This window comes from Elgaria multicarinata, chromosome 11, assembly GCF_023053635.1.
Source record: "Elgaria multicarinata webbii isolate HBS135686 ecotype San Diego chromosome 11, rElgMul1.1.pri, whole genome shotgun sequence".
Taxonomy (NCBI): domain Eukaryota; kingdom Metazoa; phylum Chordata; class Lepidosauria; order Squamata; family Anguidae; genus Elgaria; species Elgaria multicarinata.
This window is the reverse complement of record NC_086181.1, coordinates 27846254-27868475: the sequence shown is the minus strand read 5'-3', so window position 1 is coordinate 27868475 and position 22222 is coordinate 27846254. Positions and strand designations below refer to the sequence as shown.

The 22222-nt window shown below is 46.7% G+C and overlaps 1 protein-coding gene across 3 annotated transcripts; it reads left to right on the top strand.

The window, feature by feature from the left end:
• Positions 1 to 1443: 1443 nt before the first annotated feature.
• Positions 1444 to 21916, top strand: LOC134406034 (sulfotransferase 1C2-like). 3 transcript variants are annotated; one of them, XM_063137270.1, is made up of 8 exons: positions 1444 to 1527; positions 1663 to 1837; positions 1983 to 2111; positions 2191 to 2288; positions 7122 to 7248; positions 8790 to 8884; positions 10537 to 10717; positions 17772 to 21916. In XM_063137270.1, exons 2-8 carry the CDS (start codon positions 1666 to 1668, stop codon positions 17882 to 17884), a joined length of 915 nt encoding a protein of 304 aa, XP_062993340.1. In that variant the 5' UTR covers positions 1444 to 1527; positions 1663 to 1665; the 3' UTR covers positions 17885 to 21916. The 3 variants fall into 3 exon arrangements, with proteins under 3 accessions (XP_062993340.1, XP_062993341.1, XP_062993342.1); XM_063137271.1 differs by having other exon boundaries at positions 1444 to 1535; XM_063137272.1 differs by lacking the exon at positions 10537 to 10717 and having other exon boundaries at positions 17772 to 17823.
• The last annotated feature ends 306 nt before the right edge of the window (positions 21917 to 22222 follow it).

Here is a 22222-nt window from a genome sequence, read left to right as displayed (position 1 = left end):
CGCCCCGAAACTCACTGTGTAGATCCTGGCCAGAAGAGGCGGAGGAGGAGGAGGAGGAGGCCCCGCATCGCCCCTCGCAGGGACGGGGCAAAAAGTTCCCAGGGCTCCTGTCAGATGCGAGGAGGAACGGCTCCGAGTGAGTGACACCGTTGGTGCCTAGAGTGTCCTTGCCGCCGCCGCCCACCTCCCCGCCGCGAAAGAGCCACCCGGGTCAGAGAGCTCGGCGGAAGGAGGCAGGTGGCTCTTTCGCCGGCAGCAGGAGGCCGGCGGGGAGGTGGGCGGTGGTGGCGGCAAGGACGCTCTAGGCACCAACGGTGTCACTCACTCGGAGCCGTTCCTCCTCGCATCTGACAGGAGCCCTGGGAACTTTTCGCCTCATCCCCGCAAGGGGTGATGCGGGGCCGCCTCCTCCTCCTCCGCTTCCGGCCAGGATCTACACAGTGAGTTTCGGGGCGCACTGGAGGCGCATGCAAGCACCTTCATGACACTGTGTAGATCCCCCCAGATCCCACTTGAGAGTACTACTTGTTCATGAATGTTTGTGTCCCAGCAGTAAACAGCCTGGCAGGGTTCCTTGCTGTAAACAACAAAAGGCCATTGAACGAAGGCCCTGCTCTTAGTACCTTTGCCTATGGTTGGGCCAAAGTCAAATTCTGTCTGGCAGGACACCTGGGTTCTCTGCAAGGATATCTGCTTTAAAGGGTTAGCAGAAGTGGAGGAGGGTCTCCCTGTGGCTGTCATGCAATTAGCTTCATCCCACGTACCTGTTTCCCTCAAATTATCCCTGCACTGCTAAGCTGTCGGCGTTGTTGCTGATGTTGCTACTGGGTGGCAAGATCCTTGGCATACCAGGAAGTGGGTTTAAGGGGGGAAATGTAAAAAAATCATAAAAAAACAACGGATGGCCCAATCCGATTCAAATTTGGTATGATTAAAGCTCTCCTTAAAATCTATTACTGTGCCAATTTTGATGTCTTTATCTTTAAAGCTTACCCAGATGTAAGCAGTTGTTTAATTTTTCTTCAAATCCTGCTCCTGCACCCCAGTGGCCACTCAGATGATACACTTGAAAACTAGTATCAAAATATGGCGAGTCTTTTTCTTTTATAGCACAATTAAAGCAGGATGCATGGGAGTACACAATAAAAGCAGATTATAAGCTGGAAAACTTCAGAGTCCTTTGCACGCAATTTGCAGTGATTGCACAGTATAACGCTGGTGTGATAAAGCTCAATGTCAGTACACACACTCATACAAAGACACACACATTTAACCTCACACATAATCAACCTATAAGGAACCACATACAGTGAAGCTCAGGGGAAAGTCCTGGCCGAATGCCCAGCTGTAGCGTGCAATGAAATGCCAGCCAAGAGAGAAACACACCTCCTGCTCTTTCACAAGCACACCCATAATCCATGAACAAAGTTCAGGAAACAAGAGAGAGAGAGAGAGAAAGAGAGTGACCAGCAGACCAGCAGAGGAAAGAACAGACATTAGACAGTCTGAGAGAGGAGTGAAAAACTGGTAAGTGGGTATGTCTTTTTTTTTAATCTAGTGCCAGCAGGCAGCACCAGAGGGAATAGAGCAGGAGTACTAATGGCATGAGGCGGAGCAAATATAGGATAATTAATAGGATTTTTCCTGCTCCTCCCACTCTAGACAATGGATCTCAAGTCAGGAATGGAAAGTTTGGACCCCAAATTTCTCAAGCGCTTAAAGATGGTAGAGCTTGAGGGAGTCCCTTTGATCAAGGACACAGTGGAGCAGTGGGATGCGATATGGAATTTTAAAGCCCGGCCGGATGATCTTCTCATTTGCACTTACCCCAAAGCAGGTAAATGGGGTTGGGGAGAAATGGGGAGAAGACAAAGGTGTGGGAGAGTACCATGGAGGAGGGCCTATGGATCTGGGGAGAATACACACCACTGGTTGAATCGTACGCTCTCCATATCTTTTCTCCCAATTCACCTTCTCACCAGGGACCACCTGGATTCAGGAAATTGTGGACATGATCCAGCAGGGAGGAGACCTACAGAAATGTGCTCGGGCTCCCATTTATGAACGGATGCCCTTCATAGAGATGTGCCCGCCGAAACCCATCCGCACAGGTGAGGAGGACGCTTTGGACAAATGTGTAGGGGGCTCCTACTCGGCTTGACTATGATTGCTTCCTCTCTGGCTTTTCAGGTTTCGAAGAGGCGGAGGCGATGCCCTCTCCGCGCACACTCAAATCTCACCTCCCGGTTCATCTCGTGCCCCCTTCCTTCTGGGAGCAGAACTGCAAGGTGAGGACAACTGGAGTCAGGTTGATGGGGGGATAGGGCTTAATCCAAGTCAGGCTTCTGATCTGGGGGCTCTTTCCATTTCCTGGCTGAAATTTGGAACATGTGAAAACATTAGAAAAGTAAAGAATTCCCTGAACCTGGGCCAACTGTGAGCTTAATTTGATCCAAGGGACGGTCTTGCTACTTGTTTGTGGTTCTCCTTTGGAATGTATGAAATTATTTGAAACACTCAATTTTTAAACAGTTTGATAACAATTAGGGAAGACAAATGCGAGAGGTTGAAGATTGCTAGGATTTTCCAATTGTCATCTCACTGTTTGTGCCGAATTCCTGTTTGCATTTGCTGTTGATACTCAGGGCTCCTCTACACCAAGCAAGATATTCCACTATGAAAGCGGTATGAAAGCGGTATATAAAAGCCAAGAGCCACACTACTGCTTTATAGTGGTGCTGAAGTGCACTGACAACTGTTGGGGACCATGACACATCTACACCAAGCAGGATATAACACTATGAAAGTGGTATATGGTATGTGTCTTATGGGCCCCAACAGTTGTCAGTGCACTTCAATACCGCTATAAAGCAGTCGTGTGGCTCCTGCCTTTTATATACCGCTTCCATACCACTTTCATGGTGGAATATCCTGCTTGGTGTAGATGAGCCCTCACTCTGCATGAATGGGAACATTGTGCAAATTGAGCAGTGTAATGTTTTACTGCTGTATGCCAGTTATCTGTTATATAATCGCTGTTTAGACTATGGCCTCATCTACACCAAGCAGGGTGTTGCACTATGAAAGCAGTATGAAAGCAGTCTATAAAAGGCAGGAGCCACACCAAGCAGGATACAGTGGTATGAAAGTGGTATATAGTATGTGTCATGGGCCCCAAAAGTTGTCAGTGCACTTCAATACCGCTATAAAGCAGTAGTGTGGCTCTGCATGAATGGGAATATTATGCAAATTGAGCAGCGATCAAACATGAAATTTGCGCAAAGTTACCCAAATTTGCACAATTGGTGCAAATTCACTCCAAAGGTTAAAGCATGGCTTTCATTCTGCAGGGGAAATTTACGTGAATGAGGAAATTTTGCAAAATTGCATTGGGGAAGTTGTGCAAATTGAACGCAAGCACATATCCGGCAATTTGCAAAGATTTTCAGTGGACACATGCTTCCGCTTTCAATCAGGGCTTCAAACAGGGCATGTTTATATGTTTTGCAAGCAGAAATGAAATTGTCATATGTTTCTTTCTCTTTTTTTAAATTTTTATTAATTTATTCTGTAATACACAAACCACAGCCATACTTATTCTATAACCTTCCCCGTTCCCTCCCAACGCTTGGTCAATTACATCAAATCCCAGGACTTAACATACGTAATAGAATTGTCTCATTAGTTGTGATGAGTCCGACAAAATATTTCAAGGAGATTGTTGGTTGTCTGTTTTTTTATGAGTCCCATACATTTCTATAGGCTTCTGCCATAGTTATTCTGTTTGGTTCCTTTTTCATGTAGTCTATGTATTTTTGCCAGTTCGTCCTGAAGGTGTCTCTTTTCTTTATCCCTGTATGTGTTCTTAATTTCTGTGTCAATTTTTCGTTTATTGCTATGTCCCAGATTTTCTTTTTCCACACCGTTATTGTCAGCATCTGAGCTGTCTTCCAGTTCCTTGCTATTACTTGCCTCACAGCTGATCACATAAACCCTATTGGTATTTTTTCTTTTAGCTCTCTATTTTCTTTAACATACATATTCAACAAGGCTGGTTCTGGTGTTTCACAAACCTCTTGCTGAGTAATTTTTCTTATTTCCTGAAAAATCTTGACCCAGAACTTTTTAACCTTCCTACGTTCCCGCCACATATGGATTTGTGTCCCATTAGTTTAGCATCCACTCCAGCACAAAAGTGATATGTTATTATTGACTTTTGCCAATTTTGTTGGTGTCAGACACCATTTCTGTACTAATTTTAGCACACCTTCTCTTATTTTTGTAGATATTGTTTGAAAGGGGAATCTGTCAAAAAAAAAATTCTCCCATTCTCCACTCTCTATCAGGGCTTCAAACAGGGCCTGTTTGCATGTTTTGCAAGCAGAAATGAAATTGTCATATGTTTCTTATGACAATGCAGGGATTAGTAGAAGACAGCACTGGTCTGTCGTACATCAATCCTGCCACACTAATTTTACCTCTTTTTGGTTTTAGTCAGGTTACTAGTTTACTAGATTGTGGGAGTGCTGTGGATATGGCTTAGTAAACTGGTTAAATGCTAGCTAGATGATAGTACTGTCAAGTGGATTGACAACTGATGGGGAAAATACTCAAAAAGTGATTCCTCATCAATGATTCCTCATCATATTGGAGGGAAGTTTTGGGTGGTGTTCTGTCTTAACTAGGCCTGGCACTCTCCAACTTTGTTGTCAGTGACATAGGGCCTTCCTAGATGGGGTTTAGCCCTGTGTGAGCCCTGGGCTCACCCTTGTGCATCCAGATGACACACAGAGTATCCCGGGCTCAGGCAGGGCTCAAACTGCCCTGGGCCCGGGGTAACCGGCACCACTTCAGGCCTGGTTTTTCCGGGGGGTCAGCCTGAGACCACAGGCATGTAGCCAGGTGCACCGCTTTTCCTGGCTACTGGATTTACTCCCGAGTAGCTGGGAAAAGCGGCGGCCATCAGAGCTACGGTGGGGACATGGGGGGGCAGGAAACAGAGGCCGGGGAGATCAGGGGGAAATCGCGGCCCAGGGGACATCGGGGGGGACAGCAGGCAGGGGATTGGACATCGGGGGACAGCGGGTGGGGGATCGGACATCGTGAGCGGGGGGCGGATGGGGGAAGGAGATCATGGGTGGGGGGGTGATGAGGGAAGGAGATCATGGATGGGGGCAGGAAGGAGAATGGGGCTGGGAGGCGGACAGGGGAAGGAGAACGGGGCCAGGGGGCGGGCAGGGGAAGGAGAACGGGGCTGGGGGGCTGGCGGGGGAAGCAGAACGGGGCTGGGGAGGTGCGTGGGGGAAGGAGAATGGGGCCGGGGGCAGTGGGCGGGGGATCGGAGATCGTGGATGGGGGTGGGCAGGGGAAGGAGAATTTGTTTAAAAACACCCTACTTACCTTTCCTGCGTCCTGCCACTTTAACAATTAAAAAATGGTGGCCGCAACGGCTCTCCTCCAGAGCTCGTCGCAGCTCCCGTCTGAATAAGGGCAAGATCTCGCATTATTCATAACGCGAGATCTCCCCTCCTCTTCCCCGGATTTTCCACCAGGTCTAGCAAGGCCCTTAGTTGAAGGGAATGGAAGGAATCCTTATCAAATTTGTGGATGACGTAAAACTGTGAGGTATAGCTAAGAAGATAAAGATAAACTGCAAACAAAACAATGTTGATAGAACGAAAAACTGGGCCCAAATCTACACCAAGAAGGATCTAACACTTTAAAAGTGATTTGAAAACAGTATAAAGAATGTGTCATGGGCCCCAACAGTTGACAATATGGTTATAAACTGTTATAAAACAGTAGTGTGCATCCTGCCTGAGTTGAAACTAACAAAATGAAATTCAACAGTAGCAAATGCAACATAATGCATCCAGGCAATGAAATAAAAAGCTTTGGGGAGGGATTCCTGGCAGAACATCTGAGATCCACAAGTTCAATCGCAGCTTTTAAAGCTCAGCTAAAAACTTTTCTTTTTCCTAAAGCTTTTAAAACTTGATGTTGTTTGGACTTTACACTGTTAGTTTTACCCTACCCTGTGCCTGTTTACCCTACCCAGTGCCTGTTTACATTCTCTTCCCTCCTTATTGCTTTACTGTGATTTTATTAGATTGTAAGCCTATGCGGCAGGGTCTTGCGATTTACTGTTTTACTCTGTACAGCACCATGTACATTGATGGTGCTATATAAAATAATAATAATAATAATAATAATAATAATAATAATAATAATAATAATAATAATAATAACATTATAGTTGACTACAAACTCAGGTAGTTGTAAGTGAGTCACCAGTGTGAATTGGCAGCAAAGAAGGTGAATGAAAGGTCTACAGGTGAATGCCTTAACAGAACCACTGTTTTCAAGTCATGAGAAGTAATAGTTTTAGGGCTCATCTACATCAAGCAGGATATTCCACTCTGAAAGGGGTATGAGAGGGGTATATAAAAGGCAGGATCTACTGCTTTGTAGCAGTATTAAAGTGCACTGACAACTGTTGGGGCCCATGACACATACCATATACCGCTTTCATAGTGTTATACCCTGCTTGGTGTAGATGTGTCAATGGGCCCCAACAGTTGTCAGTGCACTTCAATACTGCTATAAAGTAGTAGTGTGGCTCCTGCCTTTTAGATACTGCTTTCGTACTACTTTCATAGTGGAATATCCTGCTCGGTGTAGATGAGCCCTTAGTTTATTCTGCATTAGCCAGTCCTCATCTGGAGTGCTGTCACCAGTTTTGGGCACCACATACGGCCCCCACTGCCCTCCCCACTGTGGCCCATGTCACCCCACAAAATTGTAAAATACAGAGCACCAAAAGGATGAAAATTAACTTGAAAACAAGATTTTCAAATACATTTTTTACACTCCATAGCTGTGCCACATGCCTTTTTTTTTTTTAGTGCCACAGGGGTGAGGTGTGACCCACAGAAGGGTTCCTGGGTGTGTGTGAAAATAACCCTCAGACCTCCCAAATTTGACTGCCTGTACTGTAGACAGATTAAGCAATAGAAAGAAATTGGGGGAGAAGGAGAATTCTGAATGGTAGGAGGGTAGAGCACGAACAACTTGGAGCTAGGACACCTGGGTTCTCTTATCTTGAAGCTGTATTTCCACAGATCATTTACGTGGCCAGGAATGCCAAGGACAATGTGGTCTCTTACTTCCACTTCCATCGCATGAGCATGTTGATGCCCGAGCCAGGAAATTGGGATGAGTTTTTGGAGAATTTCACTGCTGGGAAGGGTGAGTGGAGGGTAGACATGAAAAGTAGGAGGAAAGACACACCCCAACAAGGCCCCTCCTCAGCTCAGGGGACTGGGCCAGGATCCTTGGGCGTAGTCCTCAGGTCTTTGAGGTGGGATGGGGCCTACAGTGATTAGAGAGGTACAAGAATTTCATATCAGTTTGCAAATCATCTAACGGTGCCCAAAACAGGAGCACATTTTTTCAAAAAAATATTCACATGATCCCAAACTTGCAACCTCGTTTTAGAAAATGTGCATTTCAAACACTTTTCCTCTTTGAAATGTGCACTTTTCCTATTGAATGAATAGAGAAACAGGCTGCAAGTGAAAAGAGGGCTGAGCTAGGGTGACCATATGAAAAGGAGGACAGGGCTCCTGTATCTTTAGCAGTTGTATAGAAAAAGGAATTTCAGCAGGTGTCCTTTGTATGCAGGAGTAAAAATTAGCCAAAGGCAAGGGTGGAACCAAGTAATCTTCAACAATAATATTAGCAAAAGTTTTATTAAAGAGTCTCAGTCTAGCCGCTTCCATAGACAACTTCACGAATGCTATAAAGCCCTGAGGAAGAACGCAACTGCGTTCGAAATGCGTAGGCTCCTTGGGACTTTAATAAAACTTTTGCTAATATTATTGTTGAAGATTACTTGGTTCTACCCTTGCCTTTGGCTATTTTTTACTCCACCACAGGTTTTCCTTGCTTTTTGCACTTGCCATTTGTATGCATAAAGTACCTGGCAAACTTCCCCCTCCATCACAATAGTTAAAGTTGCAGTCACTATACTAGAGTGACCAGAAAAGAGGGCAGGGCTCCTGCAGCTTTAACTGTTGTGATGAAGAGGGAATTTCACCAGGTTCTCCATATATACAAATGACACCTGCTGAAATTCCCTTTTCTATGCAACTGTTAAAGATACAGGAGCCCTGTCCTCCTTTTCATATGGTCACCCAAGCCAAGCCCATCAGAGCTTTTAAGCGCACTTCAGAAACCATGAGCAAACTCAAACATCTCTCACTGCAACACCAAGGGGGAAGGAGTTAGACACACCCTGTGAGGAAGGAGACAATTCTGTGAGCTTGAAAATCCTACACTGTTTTCCTTCCAAACCTGAAAAGGGGTGTGTGTGTGTGTAGCATGAAAAGAAAATCAAGTGACGAAATCCCAACAGGGCCTGTATTTTGTGTGTTCTTCCCGCCCAATGGTTCAGAGAAAAGGCTCCTCCTTCATTGGCAGCCTGTACCGTCAGTAGCCGCTCGAAGAGCTAAACATTAAACCGTGGTTGCTCTTACATACGAAGGGAGCCTTCCTTAACTTGGTACCTTTCAAATGTTATGGATGACAACTCCCAGCAATCATGAGCATTGGCCATGCTGGCTGGGACTGATGGGACTTGAAGTCCAAAGCTTCTGGACTGCACCCAGTTGGGAAAAGTCATATTAAAGGGGGAGGGAGAAAGGGGGAGGTGAATCAGGAATCCACTGTTTACTCAAGAATTTATTTATTTTTATATATTAGTAAACTTCTCGTGTCTCTCTTTGCAGTCGCCTGGGGCTCTTGGTTTGACCATGTTCAGCATTGGTGGGAAGCTAAGGACCGTCACCCGATTCTGTACCTCTTTTATGAAGACATGAAGGAGGCAAGTAGCTCTCTCACATGCACATACAGGCCCAAGCATCATTAAGGGGGCAGCAGCAGCGGAGGTTGGTGGCTCCCATGTCAGTGGGGCTGTGGATCTGCTCGGGGTTTCAGTTGGAACCAGTCGGAAGTCTTAAGGGGCTATTCAAGGAGATAAACCCAACCCCCAAAATCGGTTCAGCAACTTGGAAAGCTTCTTTAAACTTCTGACTTGTTCTGACTGAAACCCAGAGCGGATTCACACACACACCCCTTGACATCAGAGCCAGCAGCCCCTTCAGGGGAGGGGACAGAACGAACACAGCATGGAAACCCCCCTTCTACCCACATGCCACAATCCTATCTCAAATATGCAGTCTCATGTTTTGTATTTATAGTCCGGACATCATGGTAATGTCTTGGCGGTGGTGTACAAGACTCACATATATTTTGGCCCTGCAAATGCTGCGAGTGGCACTGGCTCCCACTGTCCTTGGGATCAGTATCCCTAATTATTATTATTGTGCTTCTTCCTTCCTACCAGTTGTCCCTCCCAGAGTGCCTTGTGTGGGAGGGACAACTAGTAGGAAGGTTAGAAGAACAATAAGCACTTGTAGTTCTTGAGAAAGAAGGTTTCTCATTTTTAGGCAAAGCTGAAGTAGCCGCTCTACATATCAATCACTCTCTTTCTTTGCCTCACAAATCGCATACTCTGAGCACGTGGAGTTTTGCTTTTTAAATTCACTTTCATCATAACACCGCCATTACTAGAGAAACAAAATCGATCGGAGTATGTTTTTGCTGCCCTGATGCGAAACACATTTATTTGTGAATAAGCACCATTTCATCATAGAACAGGATAATATTTTCAAATGGCCGTTCGCAACCATGCCAAGTCAGCTGCCCTTTGACTATAAAATATTGCAGAAAACTAAAAGGCTGCTGAGGAGGCTAGTATTAGGCCTAGCGGGCCTGCGATGGCCATGACAGCCCAAGTGTTGAAGCTGGGCCTATTGGCCACTGCCTCTGTCATATGCCGGTCTCTAGGTGGTCACTTGGGCCCACCTTGGGCTCTGGCCCTCACTACCCCGCTATCTGGAAACACCCAACCACAGAGCTCTGCTGCTAGAACTGCTCCAACTAATGCCCCCAACACAGGAGCTTCTGACTGCAGTGACCCCAAAGGGCAAGAAACAAATGCAGTGAACTTCTTTAGGGCAGGGTCTAGATTGCAAAGAGCGAGAATCCTCCAGATCCACAGCCTTATCAGTCTGGGCTTTTCTACGCAAGGCTGTTAATCCACTGCATCTGCTTTCGGTTTTGTTGCAGAATTACAATCTGAGCACTACAAGAAAAGTGTTTCTTTCCTCCTTTTTCAGACATAACCAGTAGATGGCACTGCAGTGTAGTGGAAATACGCAAGTGGAAACTGTTTTCTTTCACCTTCAGAAGTAATGCCCCATTTTCCCTGCTCTAAAATAACTTGTTTATAGTGATATTTACAAACAGCATTATCTAGAGAACCTATAAACAAACATGGTAGGGAATGATGAGCACACAATCAGTACCCTATGTAGAAAATATCTCTCTCTCTCTCTCTCTCTCTCTCTCTCTCTCTCTCTCTCTCTCTCTCTCTCTCTCTCTCTCTCTCTCTCTCCCTCCCTCCCTCCCTAGGACCCAGCCCGGGAAATCCAAAAGGTGGCCCAATTCCTGGGCATAGAGCTCACGGAACCACTTCTAAACCGGATCGTGCAGCACACGCAGTTTGATAGTATGAAAACAAACCCAATGGTTAATTATACCACCCTGCCTCCTGCCTTCGTAAACCAAGACATTTCTCCATTCATGAGAAAAGGTAGGGTTCAGAGAAAGCAGAAGGTCAGAAGTCTTTGAGAGGTCCTCCAGCAACTCATACTTGGGTATCAGAAGCTGGGGGGATGTCTAAGACTGCCAGCTTCACATTGATTGCCACTCCCGTGCCTTTAACAGACACTTGCTCTATAGATATTAGCAGCTGATAAGGTTCATTATTATCCCAAGAAAAGCATCACCTTCTTATTTCTCATGGCCAGTGGGGTGTTGTGGTTAGGCTGTTAGACTGTGGGCGTTGCTAGACCTACCTGATAATCCGGTGGAGAGTCGGGGCGAGGCCGCGCTGCAGCTAGCGTGGGCCGTCGCCCCTAGCTAGACATCAGACGTGACAGGGAAAGGAAAGCCCTGTTGCGTCAGCTATTTTAAAAAAAAGAAATTAAAGGGGCCATGTGCGCAGGAGTGCACCAATGAAAAGGTAGGTATTTTTTTTTAAAAAAAGGCTTCCCTGTTCCCCCCGCCCCTGATTTCCCCAATGTCTGATGCCCCCCGCTCACCCCTACGCTCGCCCCCTCGCTCGCCCACCTGCCCGCTCACTCACCCACTCGCCCACTCACCATGTCCACCCCCCTGCTCGCCATGTCCGATGCCCTCACTCACCATGTCCAACCCTCCGCTCACCATGTCTGATGCCCCCTTCGCCCGCCCCCAGCCCGATGGGCACAGTGCTCTTATGGAGTGCTGTGACCAGTGTGCCGCTTCTCCCGGCTACTCGCGAGTAAGCAAGCAGCCGGGAAAAGCCACGGAACTAGCTAGAGGCCGGGGCTGCAGGAAAACTGGGTGGGACAGAAGTGGCAATAGGGAGGGCTGAGGATGGGGACAGGGGGTTGCAACGTGGCAAGGATGGGGTGGCGGCAGCCACCGCGATATGATGATTATAGCAATTGTGGTGCACTGGTGCACATTTGCTCTCATGCCTCAGGGGGCAGAACAGCTTGTGCCAGTGCTGCAAGTGGTCCATTCGTGGCTGAGGAAGATTAAAATGGTCCTGTCCTCCGACAAAAGAGCTTATCAGTTTTAAAGCTGTGTTCTGGGTGTCCCCTCTGAGAAAACCAATATGGAGCCCCATTGAACTTTGCTTGTCCATCGGGAACATTCCTATAGCTGTATCTTGTGGGGAAGAGAGACGCACACTCAGGGCCAGAGTACACATAATGCCAAGCATGTGATTTGGCAATGCATGTCTCTTAAAATAAATAAATAGCAAACACCAGAAACTGGGAACATCCACCAAAGTTTTCACCAAAGTATCAGACCACATTCCAAGAGGCTGGTAGTTATTTATTTATTGGGATGCGGTCTGACTCATTCTTAACCTGATCAGGATTGGGATCGCGGCATGCAGGAACAAAAGCGTTTGAACTTTCCTCACTTGCTGCCAGAGCAGCACTTGGGTATTATTTCTGATCCTTTCTGATCCAGTGGAGGCTGGTGGCTCCAATTTCAGCAGGGCTATGACTCTGTTCTGGGTTTCAGTCAGGACTAGCCAAAACTCTATCCAAGGTGCTGAAGCAAATCATCAAAATGGGTTCAGCACCTTGGATAGCTCCCTTAGAGTTCTGGGTGGTTCTGGCTGAAATCCAGAACAGATTCACAGCTCCAACCAGAGCCACCAGCCTCCACTGCTGGAAGGAAAAGTGAAACCCTTCTCTGAAGATGGTGCTTGCTGAGAGCAGTTCTTAAAACAGGGGTGCAGAACTTGAGGCCCGAGGGCCAAACTGAGTCCCTGTCCAATATTCTGGGGTTCCTCAGAAGGCCACTCCCCCTTCCCCAGCTCCTTCTCCTTCCCCCCAACCATGATTATTTGTAGGGCTGTGCATGGACCCCCCGATCTGCTCTGGATCCCAATCCACAACTTTTGGATTGGGTCCACTCCGCTTCAGGTCGATCTGCCTCCGTTCCACTCCACGGCGGATCCGGATTGGGATCCGGAGCTCTGCTTTCCCCCCATAGACTTGAATTGAAAATGTAAAATGCCTATAACTTCTTTATTTTTCGAGTTAGAAATATGAAAATAAGCGCCATGATAGCTTCTAAATAGCACCTTAGGCATGGTCACTTTGAAGGAAATTGGATCATCCCCTGATTTTTTGGGAATTTTTAAAAGATTTCCTCCCTGTTTACAGAAATGCAGTTATCTCTGTTAGTTTGTAAGCTACGCACATGTAAATGGGCACCAGGATAGCTTCTTAAAAGATCCTTAGTCTTATCCACTTTGAAGGAAATCATATCATGCCCTGATTTTTGGGGAATTTTAAAAATATTTTCCCCCATTTACAGAAATGCAGTTATCTCTGTTAGTTTGTAAGCTATGCACATGTAACTGGGCACCAGGATAGCTTCTTAAAAGATCCTTAGTCATGGCCACTTTGAAGGAAAACTGATCATGCCCTGATTTGGGGGGATTTTTTAAAGTTAAACCTAAATCAGAATCTTCCTCTCAGGTTAACCACTTCAAAAATGAACACAGGGAACTTCAAGATAGACTTGTGAGAAACAACTCAGATCTTGCATTGCCATGCCTGGGTCGCAATACTTTCTAATATGCAAATGGTGCAAGACTCGAAGCGAAGATGACCGAGCACGCTGTAGAGCGCATAATCGTGCCTATTGCGTGGCAGTGTGGGCAGCAATGAAGGCTTATTTTGCTGCCTCCATTGCGTCCTTGAGTAGCCGTCCAGCGGAGTTCTTCCGGGTGGTTTGGGGGCTGCTAACATCCTCCCCAGCAAATGGGGCCCTGGCCCCGTCAAGGACCCGCTATGACCTTTTTGCATCACACTTTAAGGACAAGATCGCTTCTCTCCGCAGCGAGCTTGACGTTGTTTTTAGTGCAGCTCCAGTTGAGTTGTCCGATGCCACCATCTGCCCAATTTTGTGGGATCAGTTCCAGTTATTGCAGCCTTATGATGTGGACAAGGTGCTTGCAGCAGTGCGACCGACCACTTGCCCTCTCGATCCCTGTCCCTCCTGGCTTATAAAAGCAAGCCGAGGGGGTTTGACTGGGTGGGTCCAAGGGGTGATAAATGCTTCTCTCCGGGAAGGGGTGGTCCCTGCTGTCCTTAAGGAGGCAGTAGCACGACCACTCCTGAAGAAGCCCACCCTGGACCCGACGGTATTAGGCAACTACCGCCCAGTTGCTAACACTCCTTTTTTAGGGAAGGTACTTGAGAGGGTTGTGGCGGAGCAACTGCAGGCACTCTTGGAGGATACTGATTATCTAGATCCATTCCAGTCTGGGTTCCTATCTGGTTACGGGACTGAATCAGCCTTGGTCGCTCTGATGGATGACCTTTATCGAGAGAGGGACAGGGGGAATGCAACCCTGTTAATCCTGCTCGATCTCTCGGCGGCTTTTGATACCATCGACCATGGTATCCTCCTGGATCAACTCCGTGGTATGGGCATCGGAGGCACTGTTTTACAGTGGTTCCGGTCCTACCTACGGGGTCGTTTTCAGAGAGTAGCATTGGGTGACCAGTCCTCGGCCTCTTGGCAATTGAGCTATGGAGTGCCGCAGGGCACCATCTGTCCCCAATGTTATTTAACATCTATATGAAGCCGTTGGGAGCGGTCATTAGGGGATTTGGAGCTAAATGCCACCAATACGCTGATGACATGCAGCTCTATCTCCCTGTGACAACTGAATCAGGTGAGGCTGTGCAGGTCCTGGATCAGTGCCTAGACTCAGTAATGGGCTGGATAAGGGCCAATAAACTGAGACTGAATCCTGGCAAGACGGAAGCCTTGTGGGTGAGTGGTTCCCGAGTCCAGGAGACAGGTTCATTGCCTGTTCTGGATGGGGTTGCACTGCCTCTGAAAGAGCAGGTTCGTAGTTTGGGGGTACTCTTAGACCCATTTCTGTCGTTGAAGGCTCAAGGAGCCGCCACGGCTCGGAGTGCCTTTTACCATCTTCGGTTGGTTCACCAACTACGGCCTCTCCTGGACAGGGATAGCTTGGCCACGGTGGTACAGGCATTGGTAACCTCAAGACTGGATTACTGCAACGCGCTCTATGGGGCTGCCCTTGAAGCTGCTCCGGAAGCTGGAGCTCGTGCAGAATGCTGCAACTCGGCTGTTGTCTGGAGCTGCCCCTTTTCAGCATGTAACTCCTCTGCTGAGGGAACTGCACTGGCTGCCTATTCGCTACCGGGCCAGGTTGAAGGTTCTTGTACTTGTGTACAAAGCCCTAAACAACTTGGGACCAGGATACCTGAGAGAGCGCCTTCCCCCTTACCAACCTGCCCGGTCACTGAGGTCATCCGAGGGCCTGCTCCTGGTGGTTCCACCTAGATCCATCCTCCGATTGGAATCCACCAGGGGAAGAGCCTTCAGCGTGGTGGCACCCCTCCTGTGGAATTCCCTGCCTCTGGAGGTCAGGCAGGCGCCAACCTTGTACTCCTTTCGGCGCCTCCTGAAAACATCTTTATTCCAAGAAGCCTTTCTTTAACATGCAGCCTTGGATTTCTGTTTTTGCTTTTTTAAAATTTTGTTTTAACTGTTTTATTCTGTTTTTATTTTCATTTTACCTTGTACACCGCTCCAAAAAATTTCAATGGGGAGCGGTATATAAATATTCTAAATAAATAAATAAATAAATAAATACTTAATTTCTTTCATGCCATCCATTCATTTCAAAGTGCTATCAAAGTGCTATAACGTGTTGGTTTTTCAAGATGCACACACAAACCTCAAACAGAGATGCCGTTGAATAGACAATCCTTTCAGGCTCCGTCACAGTTCACACACTCCAGGGTACACCCAGCCAATAATTGTAATAACAATAATAATAGTAATAATGACGATGATGATGAGCCTACATTGTCGCAGAGGATTCATTGATCATGGCAGCAGCACATACAAAATGCAGCTGCCTTTTCATGATGAGGGAGGACTAATGCCCTGAGTCAAAGCAAGATATGCACAAACCAGCCCTCTGAGGCGGGCACAGAGGAGGAGAGGCAGCAGCAGACAGCTCTGCAGGCATAAGTCAGTGAGCCAAGGATTGTTTCCAGGCCATTTAAAGGCAGAAACACAAACCGGCCCTGTGAGGCAGGAACAGCACAGAGAGATGCCTTTGCATCCCATAAATAATAAGAGTCTAGCAGGACAACAGTAAAGCTTTGTGTTCCTTGCTTCAGAGTTGATTGACTTGTTGTTTATTCGTTCAGTCGCTTCCGACTCTTCGTGACTTCATGGACCAGCCCACGCCAGAGCTTTCTGTCGGCTGTCGCCACCCCCAGCTTCCCCAAGGTCAAGTCTGTCACCTCCAGAATATCATCCATCCATCTTGCCCTTGGTCGGCCCCTCTTCCTTTTGCCTTCCACTTTCCCTAGCATCAGCCTCTTCTCCAGGGTATCCTGTCTTCTCATTAGGTGGCCAAAGTACTTCAGTTTTGCCTTTAACACCATTCCCTCAAGTGAGCAGTCTGGCTTTATTTCCTGGAGTATGGACTGGTTTGACCTTCTTGCAGTCCAAGGCACTCTCAGGATTTTCCTCCAACACCACAGTTCAAAAGCATCTATCTTCCTTCGCTCAGCCTTCCTTATGGTCCAGCTCTCGCAGCCATAGGTTACTACGGGGAATACCATTGCTTTAACTATGCGGATCTTTGTTGTCAGTGTGGTGTCTCTGCTCTTAACTATTTTATCAAGATTTGTCATTGCTCTCCTCCCAAGAAGTAAACGTCTTCTGATTTCCTGGCTGCAGTCAGCGTCTGCAGTAATCTTTGCGCCTACACAGCCATTATTAAATAATAATAAAATCATCATCATCATCATCATCATCATCATCATCATCACAACAAGAAGAATTAGAACAAAAAGGCTGGCTGACTTTATTACCAGTATGGGAAAGTGGACGTGTCAAGTGCCATGGAGGAAACAGTGGACTGTGCCACTACCTCTCAGTCATTTAGCGGGTCCTGCCTAGGTGCCTGCCTTTGACAAGCCACGTCACACATCAACTCGTGCAACTCATTGGTTTCCACTGGTTCCCCTTTAGAGGGTTCTGATTTCACTCAAGGGCAGTGGGCACTGGGCATGTCCACATGCTGTACAGGACATCATGCACTTGCACCACTGTTATCCAGTTGTCCACCAAGGTTATTGTGGGTACCTCGCAGTGCTGTGTTGTCTATCTTCTATTTTACTTTGTATATTATTTAAGGTTGTGTATGAATTCGCTTGGGCTACTGCTTCGCCAATGCACTCCTCAGTAAGCGAAGTCCTACAAAAGACAAAGAAAGAAAAGTGTCTCTTCTTTGGCTTATTCCCCCCCCCCCTCCAACATTGGGATTGGAGGATGCTTCACATGGGGTGATCACTCAGCACGATTGGGAGATGAAGTTGTCTATCAACGCTGAAAAAGGCTTATTTTCCCCTCCCTTTTACCCATTAAAAAAAATTCACTGCAACCCAAATTGAACTCCCCCCGCCCCTGAAAATCAACACAAATGACCCCAAATCATCAATTTCTAAGCACAGTCATTTTCAGGGATCTAGCTTTAAAAACAAAGAAGTAATAGGCATTTCTTCACTCAATATAATCCTATGGGAAAAAACGTCCAAAATGGCAATCATAGCTCCGCAACAACGCGAAGCACTCCGCAACTCAGTGAACCGCTTTGCGTTGATCCGCTGCCTCCCCGACCCCATTCGGAACCACCTTTGGCAGAGGTGGATCGGGTCGCTCCGCTCCTGCTTCTACGACCTGAAATGGAATGGAGCACAGCCCTAATTGTTTGGTTGTCTCCCCTTTTTGTGGCGTCGCCCCCCTCTCAGTCTAAAATGTTGAAATGCTTCTCCTGAGTTTTCATCATTACTAGTAGTAAAAGCTTTAAGCAAAATATGACGGTATGGTTGGTACTTTGGGCCCCTCCCACCCATGGGTTGTGGTCCCTGAGTTTCTCTGAAATGGAATTCAGGAGTCAGGGAGAAAGAGGTTCAACACCCCTGATTTAAAATGTCACTGTGGGGTCTCTCTCTTGTCATTTGCAAATCCGGTCCTGACATTCCCTCCTGGGTTGTTCTCCCCGCCTGCAGGGACCGTAGGAAACTGGAAGGAGCACTTCACGGTGGCGCAAAGTGAACGGCTGGACAACATCTATGCTCGGGAACTGGGGAACAGCAGCCTGAACTTCCGCACTCAGCTATAAGCACCCCACTGTGCCTCTTACAAGCCGTTTTCGCCCAGACGCACCTGTTGAGTTCACCTGCGCAAAGGGAAACAAGCTGCTGGTTCACAAGCATCCAAGCGCATATTGTGGTCCCTTAATGACCTTGGATTTTGCTCCTCTGTTGATGACTGGTTTGCTTCTTACCTGTCGGGTCGGATATTCAACGTGTTGGCTAATGGCCGCTCATCTTCTTCTTTTGCCCTTTTAGTTGAGGTTCCACAGGGTTCAGGGCTTGGCCTATGGTGGTTTTCTTCATATATGCTATCCTTGGGTAATCTTATTCAGTCTCATGGCCTCCAATATCATTTGTATGCCAATGGTACACGATTATAGCTTTCTCCTGATGTTCAGGATCACATCTCGGCGTGTTTTGGGGATATCTTAGCTTGGATGCTTCAGCATTCCTTGAAACATAGGCTTAATCTACACCAAACAGTACATTGCACTATGAAAGTGGTATGAAAGCGGTATATAAAAGGCAGGAGCCACACCAAGCGGAATATAGCGGTATGAAAGCAATACATGGTATGTGTCAATCGGCCCCAACAGTTGTCAATGTACTTCAATACTGCTATAAAGCAGGAGTGTGGCTCCTGCCTTTTACTATTTATTTATTACATTTATATCCAACCTTTTTGCCTCCAAAGAACCCAAGACGGTGTACGTAATCCTCCTCCTCTCCATGTTATCCTCACAACAACAACCCTGTGAAGTAGGTTGGGCTTTTATATACTGCTTTCATACCACTTTCACAGTGGAATATCCTGCTTGGGGTAGATGAGGCCTTTAATATGGCTAGGGTGACCATAGGTCTGGTTTTAACCAGACTTGTCTGGACACGGGGGTGGGGCAAACCGTGTCCGGGGGGAAATCCACAATTTCCCCGTTTTGTCTGGGAAAATCCACTTTAAAAAAAACTGTTTAAGGCCCTCCAGGCTTCCATCCGGGCCTCTCCTTTGCCGCAGTGACATTGACCAGGCTCGGATAGAAGAAGCTTGGAGGGGCTTAAACAGTGCATTTCTGAAATGTGGAAATACGATGGTTTAAGCCCCGCCCACACTTCCATCCGGGGCTCTCCTTGGTCGCCACAGTGACATCGACCAAGGAGAGCCCCGGATAGAAGCGTGGGCGGGGCTTAAACCATGCATTTACGCGTTTTGGAAACAAGCGGTTTAGGCCCTCCCAGGCTTCCTACTGGCCCTTTCTTTGGTCGTCGTAACTGCAGCAACCAAGCAGAGGCCGGGACGGAAGCCTGTGAGGGCCTTAAAGCATGTGTTTCCAAAATGCAGAAACGCGCGCTTTAAGGCCCTCCAAGCCTTCCGCCAGCTCCACCACCACCACCGGCCCTGCTGCCAGCTGCAGCAGGCAGCAGCTGCCTCCGCCACCAGCTGCAGCAGCCACCACCACCAGCAGGCACTACCACCACCAGCAGGCACCAGCCGCCCCTGCCGCCAGCTGCACCAGCAGCCACCAGCAGCCACCAGCTGTCAATGAGGCAGGTTTTTTGGGGTGTGTGTTTTTTAATGTTTTTGACTGTTAATGTTTGGTTGAAGTTGAAACAAGCTAAGAGGTGTTAGCCTTTAGTCCATTTTGTTCCATCGGTAATGGTTGCAGGGTAATAGTAGTTTATATTTCTGAATGCTTGTTTGCTGTACTAGATTTTTCTTCTAGTTGCATGATCCAGGAGGCCAGGTTCTGTGAGTGCATAGTTGTCCTTGACAGACGGGGCATGCACTTCCTAAAGTAAAGTGAACAGATGTGAAGCGGCTGCAATCCTATGTATCTGGGAGTAAGCTTTATTGAAATCAATGGGACTTGTTTCTGTTGTTTCTTTGGGCAGTTTTCTTTGGGTCCCTGATTGGAAATTCAGGAGATATTTTGATAAAAGGAGGGGAAGATCCTTGTCTAACATTGTGATAATGAGCATCTGTTCTTTCTGCTCTTTGTTTGAAAGAACGTATTCTCCCTTATGAGCCTGCTCATGCTTTGAGATATTCTGGATAAGCCCTTCTTTCAGTCCTGCCATCTTCACAGGCGCGCTTGGTGGGGACATGGGAGAGGGCCTTCTCGGTGGCTGCTCCAGTACTTTGGAACTCTCTTCCCGGGGAAGCAAGGCTGCCTCCCTCCTTGATGGGCTTTCGGAAGCAGGCTAAAACTTTTTTGTTCCAGCAGGCCTTTGGAGAATAATCTGGCCCTCCATCTATGTTAATGTCTTATAATTTTGTTGTGTATTTTAAATGTTTATGGTTCCCCCCTCCCCAATGTATGTTTAAAACTTTGTAAGGCTGCCTTGAGGCCCAGCATTGGGCAAAAGGCGGGATACAAATAAATATAATAATAATAATAATAATAATAATAATAATAATTTGTATTGCTACTGGCTATGGTCTTGTTTACATGGCTAATGAATCAGAGATATAATGACACATTTTTAGATTAGTTTCTCAATGATAAACCAGAAGTTGAAATAAGCTAAGAGGTGCTAGTGAGAAAATGCAACAAGCCTTGTCCATTTTGTTCCATGGCTAAGTTTGCAGAGTAATAGTATTTTATTCTCTTTCTGAATGCTAGGCTGTCAGTATGTTGCACTAGATTTTTCTGTACTTGTCAACTGCTTCATTTTTTCAGTGGTAGCAGTATGCTGAATCTGTGAGTATGGATATGCGAAAGGTGATGGGGAAAGAGTGTTAAATGTTAGGAAAGGTGAGACTATGGTCATCCAGCTAAGGATTTGCAGTCAGAAAAGATATTTGAGGGAAAGGGAGACTGTATCACACAGAGTATAGCAAAAGCTTCAGAGTACTGCAAAAGCTACAAAAGTAGGCATGAGTGAAGTTAATTTCAGATACGTTGAATATCTCACTTGTTCTTTATTCCAGTGATTTCAACACTAAGATGTAATGTAGAACAGATTTGTCTTAATTGTGTGCTGTGAAGTCAGACTTGGGACCAAGGCCATGTTTAGGTGGGCACACCCCCTTGGGGGCTCAGCATGTTGGTGGGCACGCCCCCTTGAGGCTGCCATTTTGTCCTCCTTTTTGGTTTCCAAGATATGGTCACCCTAAATATGGCAAAGACAGAATTGCTGGTTTTTCCTCCCAAACCTTCTCCCCATCTTTCATTCTCTATTACTGTTAATAATGTTATAAGTCTTTTCCTTTGAAAATGAATTTCATTGGAATGACTGGGCTAGTTTGCAATTACCCCCCTCAACCTTCTGATTTTGATAGTGGGAGAAAGAACCAGTGAATTTGTATCACATGTGTACCTTGCTTTTCTTCAAGGATTTCAACATTCCATATATAGGATATATTTATTTTATGCTCATATTGACGTTCATAGGGATATAGGAGGAGGAATACGGTTGGGGGAGTGGAGCTCAGTCTCCTGGACTCCGTTCCATCTCCTACCAGCTGACCCGACTTGGTCTGCAGTGAGTCAAACCATCTGGTGGAGTTTCCATGGGTTTTGGGTAACGGGGGGTATAGACATTGCGCACATTTCAGGGGCAATTTGTGTAATTTGCACAAATTTCAGCCGCTCTTTGTGGAAATGTCTACTTCCCCAAATTGAGCAAACATGTAAAAAGACCCTGGAATTTAGGGGAAATGCACGGTTCTCTTTGCAAATGTAAGCTGCAGAAGTCCAGTGAGCCCCCAAACAGCCAAATTTTCCTAGGACGGACATCCGTAACTCAACTGAAGTATTATACATAGGCCTGGAAATTCCACGTTGACAGCACACTGTCCAGGGGGTAAACAAGCTTCTGTGGTAATCTTCCTCCCAGTTAATTGGCCATTGTTAATTGTCTAAGAGAATGAGTCATGCTTTGATTTCCATCTTAATCCGGGAACAAACATGTTAAGAGAGCAAGTTAGCAAGCGTCCTGTTTACCTTGTTTACCTTCCGCCTCATACAAGAGCAAGGTGATAATTGGGTTGCCTCACGTAGGAACAGCAGAAGAAGAGGGGAGGGAAGAATGGTATATAAACCCTGGATGTATTCTCAATAAACGTGATATTCCATCATCACCCATCATGTGCGTGAGTTTACTACACTCAACAATTAGTTTGCAGAAGTAAAAAGCCGATCACTTTTTAATAGAGCACAAATTGGATTAAGACTGAAACACAGCCTTCCCCAAACAGTGGCTGTTGCTAGCTGGGGATTATGGAAGCTGCAGTGCCACGCATAAGGCGGGCACCACATTGAGGAGGAATGCTGCCCAAACTACACCTTCAGGCCATAGATCCTTGTCTGCTAACATGTGCTTAGGCTAATTAGAACTAAATCGGAAGTGGAGGGAATTAAAGCACC